General features: G+C 35.1%; 1 protein-coding gene across 1 annotated transcript in view; it reads left to right on the forward strand.

The window, feature by feature from the left end:
* The window catches only part of LOC149222796 (uncharacterized), a 339,999-nt gene extending 337,331 nt beyond the window's left edge, over positions 1 to 2,668 (forward strand). Inside the window, exons 9-10 of the mRNA XM_089383170.1 lie at positions 2,254 to 2,327; positions 2,435 to 2,668. Coding sequence (XP_089239296.1) covers positions 2,254 to 2,327; positions 2,435 to 2,454 — 94 coding nt within the window. The 3' untranslated portion in view covers positions 2,455 to 2,668. The remainder of the gene's footprint in view (positions 1 to 2,253; positions 2,328 to 2,434) is intronic.
* The last annotated feature ends 3,332 nt before the right edge of the window (positions 2,669 to 6,000 follow it).

The following is a 6,000-nucleotide window of genomic DNA, read 5'->3' on the forward strand; positions in this document are numbered from 1 at the left end:
TTCACATTTTTCATGAGTCAAGGATGAGCCTTTAGTAGATTTAATTGGTGTAGTAGTTTTCTTTAGAGGCATTTTGGAAAATAATAACAGTACTCCTATTTATCACAAATTTCAGTCACCAATAAAAAGGATCTTCTAATCAACCATTAGGTCACTAGTAAGTTACGTACCTTAATTTAAATAATATTAAAATGGCTGAAGCTTTATTGATATATCTATGAGATTTGAGGCCTTTTAGATCTGAAAAATTGTTTTGTAATACTATGATATGTATTTTCTGCAATTCCACAGGTGTGAACTAAATTTGATGTGCCAACTGAAAAATATAATAACTTTCCAAAAACTTGATGATTCTTTGGCCTCTTCCCATGAGCAAACTTGTATTGCGTGCCACGTGTCCAATTCTTCAAATATAATTATGAGACTTGTACCTGAGGTACTTCTGTATGTCTCCTGAAATTCCTGAAGATTTCACAATCTGAAAATTCCCAGACAAAAAGATATAGAAAAAAATACCAAGCTGACCTGTTTATAATTTATTTCATGACTATTCACAAACTCTAATCTCCATAGGGTATAAATTTGAAAGTTTAGCAAACCAAATTCTAAAAATGGTACTAGCTATTCCCCAAGATTTTTCCTTAATATTGTCCAAGTTTCACTTTTGAAGCCTTACAGAAAAAAAAGTTATAGCAAAAATTCCAAACTGTCACGTTTGAGACTGATTTGCAGAGAATATAGAAACCCTAACTTCCTTGGAACATTACTTCGAAAATATAGCAAACCAAGATCTGTAATTTGAACCATAGGTTCAAACTTCACCATGATTTAGCCTCAACGTGGTCCAAGTTTCACGGTTCGATACCCTCACAAAAAAAAAAGTTATAGCAAAAATCCTAAACTAATATGTTTGTCACAGATTTTAGGAACATTCAGAAACCTTTACTTCCTTGGAACATATCTCCGAAAATCTAGCAAACTGGAATTTGAAACTTGAACCAGAGATTGCCCAAGATATCTTCTCAATCTTCTCCAAGTTTCACCGTATGAAACCTCCTAGAAAAAAATTTATAGCAAAAATGCCACAATGACCCATTTGAAGCAGAAAAATCTGAGGATCATAAGCTCTATTTCCAAATGTTATGATCTTTGTGCCTAAAGACTTATAAGAAACGAGTAATTACAGTCCTCTTCAAAGGCGAAACCTCCTTTTACAATCAATACAATGTACGAGACAATATTTGACGATTCTAAGACTGTCTCTTTACTATTTATATAGGAGACAAGGGGGTGCAATTATAATAAAAGAGTACCATTAGGGGTTCTAGCCTACATAACAATATAACAATAAAAATGTAACCACCCAATATCTAGGGCTTAATGAGGGGTTATAGAGTTAACATGGGGCTTATATAGGGCTTAACATCATGTCATCTAGGTCCCCAACACTCCAAGGAAGTGTGCCACATATACATCAAGTCAAGGCCTGGAATTCCATGAACAACCTAGCTCCAATGTGTATGTCCATCATAGCCCAGTTAAGGGTAATCAACTCACCATGCACCCCACATCACATGAAGCCTCCAAGGATGGTGTAAACACTTATGGAGTAACCTGGAAAGCTAACACATTGGCTCTTTGATTTCATTTAGTATTGCATCTTCTTGCTATAGAGTAGGGTAAGAAGGATAATGTTTGCAATTGGTAGAGTCCTTTTATTCTATGCTCTCTTTGGCATTTTGGGCTCACACATTGTGATTTATTTATTAATGCTAGCTTGAATTTTGACAGTATTTCAATTATTTTATTTTATCCTTCAGTAAATGATACATTAATGTGGAAATGAAGAAAACAAATGCTGCTTCTTTGACTATATTTCCCTTTGTTTGAAAAGACACTTTATCTCACAAAGTGAATTGTGCTTTTGTTGTTTTTAGTATTGTCAGGGATAAAAGATGAGTAAAGATCAAACAATTTTGAAAATATGTGATTGGTGATAGAACAATACGAATATTCTGAATTTTGATTTACTTGTAATGTGGAATTGACTTGGATAGAATGCATGCAAATGTTAATTGCTAAAAAAAGATTGAAAGAATGCAAAGTCATTGATCACTATTCATGAACATGCAAATGCATTGGTTACCTGCCAGCAGTTTGTTTCATATGCTTATCATATGCACATTCTGGTTTCTGTTTTACGGTGCATATCATAGTACCGAAGATAACAATGATTATACCTTACTATTTCAGGAATTTGTTCACAAGTTTTGACACCACTGGACAGGGTCGAGTTTCATTAGATTTTAACCAGTTTGTCTATTGTGGTAAGGCAAAATCGATTTTTTTATGGTGCTAAAATTTAGCTTTATTGGGACATAAATTGAAGGTCTGTTACCATCTTTCTAACACGCTGTTTTGCTATGTGCTCCAGCTGCTAGCTGTAGGATCTGAGTCCTCAAGCCATCGTTGATTTTTAGAAACAAAGACCAAGGATGCATTAACATACTTGAATATTGTAGATTGAAATTTTTTATTTTGAATTTGGGTTTATATTGCTCACGCTTCATTGATGCTGGTGAGCTATACTATGGTATTTCTTCAGCTGAGGAATTGTTGTCAAATTTAAAAATTTATAATGTAGTATGCTTTGATCCTTTCTTTGGTATATTTATTCTAGTACTTTGATTTTGTAGTTAAAAGAGGTTATTAAACAAGAAAAGAAAATGAAACTGAATACAACCACACAAGTAAAACTCAGGATTTACGTGGTAAAAACCTTGACAGGGTGTCAAGGAAACATCCACAGGGCAAGGGATTGGAATCTCTATTAAATCAATAAATGATTCTTCGTTACAATAGTTCATGCATTCATTAGTTTTATATATGAGCCTCCTCAGTTACATAACTACTGATTTGGTATGAAACTAACTTGTCAATAACTAATACAATTTACCCAAATTTACATTAATTAGTTGTCAATTACCAACAAACTCCACCTTGACAACAATTTTCCTAATCCCTTGCCCATGCCCATTCATCATCTCTTCTGCAAGCCAAGAGAAGCTAAACACCATCGCAGCTTCTCTACTGTAACTGGCTTTGTGAATATGTCTGCACAATTCTCCCATGTATGGACCTTTTGAAGAGCTACTTTTCCGCCATTGATCACATGTCTCAGAAAATGATACCTTACATCAATGTGCTTGGTTCTGCTGTGATAAGCAGGATTTGTAGCCAAGTGAATAGCACTCTGACTGTCACAAAGTACATTCACTTTCTCCTGCATCCTTCCAATCTCATCAAGTAGACCCTTTAACCAGATTGCTTCTTTACTAGCATCTGAAGCAGCTATATATTCTGCTTTGGTAGTGGACAACGCAACTGTTTCTTGAAGCTTTGACATCCAACTAATTGCTCCACCTGCAAGAGTAAAGACATAACCTGTAGTAGATCTTCTTTTGTCCAAATCACCTGCATAATCAGCATCTACATATCCACAGACTAATCCTTCACTACCATTAAAGATGATGTAATGGTCACTTGTGCCTCTTAGATATCGAAGCACCCATTTCACTGCTCGCCAATGTTCTTCACCTGGATTTGCCATGAATCTTCTAACAACTCCAACTGCATGTGAAATGTCAGGTCTTGTAGATACCATCGCATACATTAAGTTGCCTACAGCATTTGCATATGGTACATGAGACATACGCTGCTTTTCTTCATTAGTTCTAGGACTCAAAACCGAAGAAAGCTTAAAATGGGAAGCTAATGGAACATTAACAGGTTTCACATTGTTCATACAGAACTTTTCAAGTACTTTCTCCACATACTTCTGCTGCGATAACCAAAGCTTACCATTTTTCCTGTCTGTGTGTATCTCCATGCCCAAGATATGTTTTGTTGCTCCAAGATCCTTCATATCGAACGTCCTAGAGAGATGAGCATTTAACCTGTTGATCTCTTCCATGTTTTTGCTTGCAATAAGCATATCGTCAACATACAAAGCTAAGATAATGAATATGCCATTGAAACTTTTGAAGTATACACAATGATCATACTCACTTATAATAATGTTTTGGCTCACCATGAAGGAGTCAAACTTCTTGTACCATTGTCTGGGTGATTGCCTCAGACCATACAATGATTTCCTAAGCTTGCAAACTAATCTTCTATTGCAACCTTGTACAAAACCTTCTAGTTGTTCCATATATAACTCTTCATTCAAATCACCATTTAGAAAAGTTGTTTTAACATCTAACTGTTCTAACTCAAGATTAAGTAATGTAGTTAGTGCCAACACAGTACGAATAGAAACAAGTTTTACAACTGGTGAAAAATCTCATGAAAGTCGATACCTTCAACCCGAGAATACCCGAGAAGACCCATTTGCATCCAACAACACTTCTCCCTTCATGAAGTTCTACAAGATCCCAGGGATTGTTCTTGGCTAAGGAATCCATTTCTTCTTCCATAGTCGTTTTCCATTTTTCGCTATCCGTATCATCTACTGCTTCCTGATAACAAGAAGGTTCCCCATCTTCAGTAATCAAAGCAAAAGATGAAGCAGAATCTTCATACCTTTTGGGAGTTTTTCTTTCCCTTGTAGACCTTCTTAGAGTGACTGGTTGCTGAACTGGTTTAGAAACTTCAGTAGTTTCCTTTGTATCTTCAACACTTTTTTCTCCAGAAGTCTCTTCTTCCTTTTGACTATCACCGAAAGGTCTAGCCTCCAATTGAATTTGTTGATTTGGCGATACCTGTTCCTGTTCAATTCTTTCAACATTTGATTTTAAAAAAGAAGATTCATCAAATGTTACATCTCTACTAATGACTATCTTCCGCGATGTAGGATCCCACAACCTGTATCCTTTCACCGCATAGTCATACCCAACAAAGACATAACATTTTGATTTTGGATCTAATTTTGAACGTTGATTTTTAGGAATAAGAGCATAAGAATCACAACCAAATATCCTTAAATGTGAATAATCACAAGATTGACCTGACCAAACTTCTTCAGGAATTTTACAATTAATTGCTACTGAAGGTGATCTGTTAACTAAATAACAAGCAGTGGATACTGCTTCTGCCCACAACTCCTTTTGCAAGTTAGCATTGTTGATCATGCTTTTGGCTCTTTCCATAAGAGTTCGATTCATACGTTCAGCAACACCATTTTGCTGAGGAGTATAAACAACAGTTTTGTGTCTAACAATTCCTTCATCCTTACAGTATTGTTCAAATTCTATTGAAGTGAATTCACCACCATTGTCAGTTCTTAAACATTTAATTGATTTGCCTGTTCTTTTCTCTACCATTGCTTTAAATTGTTTAAAGATATTGAATACATCAGCTTTCTTTTTCAGCATAAAGACCCAAACTTTATAGGAGAAATCATCAATAAACGTTAAAAAATATAGAGCACCTCCATATGATACAACAGGAGATGGTCCCCACAGATTAGAATGAATATAGTCTAAAATATCTTTACTATTATGATTTCCAGTTTTAAATCTTTGTTTACATTGTTTTCCACACACAATGTTTACAGAAATCCAACTTCAAATATTTCAAATTGGGAAGAGATTTACGTTTCATCAGTATCTGAAGACCTTTCTCGCTCATGTGACCCAATCACTGATGCCATAGGCGAGTACCTTCTTCTTCTTTTTTTGACACAATTGCTGCTTCACTAACCTGAGTACTTCCTTTGAGTCTGTAAAGATTTCCAACCTTTTCTGCTTTCATAACAACTAGGGCACCTTTAGAGACTTTCAGCACTCCATTCTGACCTGTAAACTTATAACCATCTGAATCCAACACTCCTAAAGAAATCAAATTTTTATTCAATTCAGGTACATGTCTAACACTAGTTAATGTTCTAACTATGTTATTATACATTTTAATCCTGATATTTCCCATCCCAATAGTCTGACATGTTACATTATTACCCATAAACACAGAACTACCATTTACATCTTCATATGAAGTAAA

Source organism: Pinus tabuliformis, chromosome Q (genome assembly GCF_031772625.1).
Source record: "Pinus tabuliformis cultivar Carrire ecotype Pingquan chromosome Q, CPIR1, whole genome shotgun sequence".
NCBI classification, from domain to species: domain Eukaryota; kingdom Viridiplantae; phylum Streptophyta; class Pinopsida; order Pinales; family Pinaceae; genus Pinus; species Pinus tabuliformis.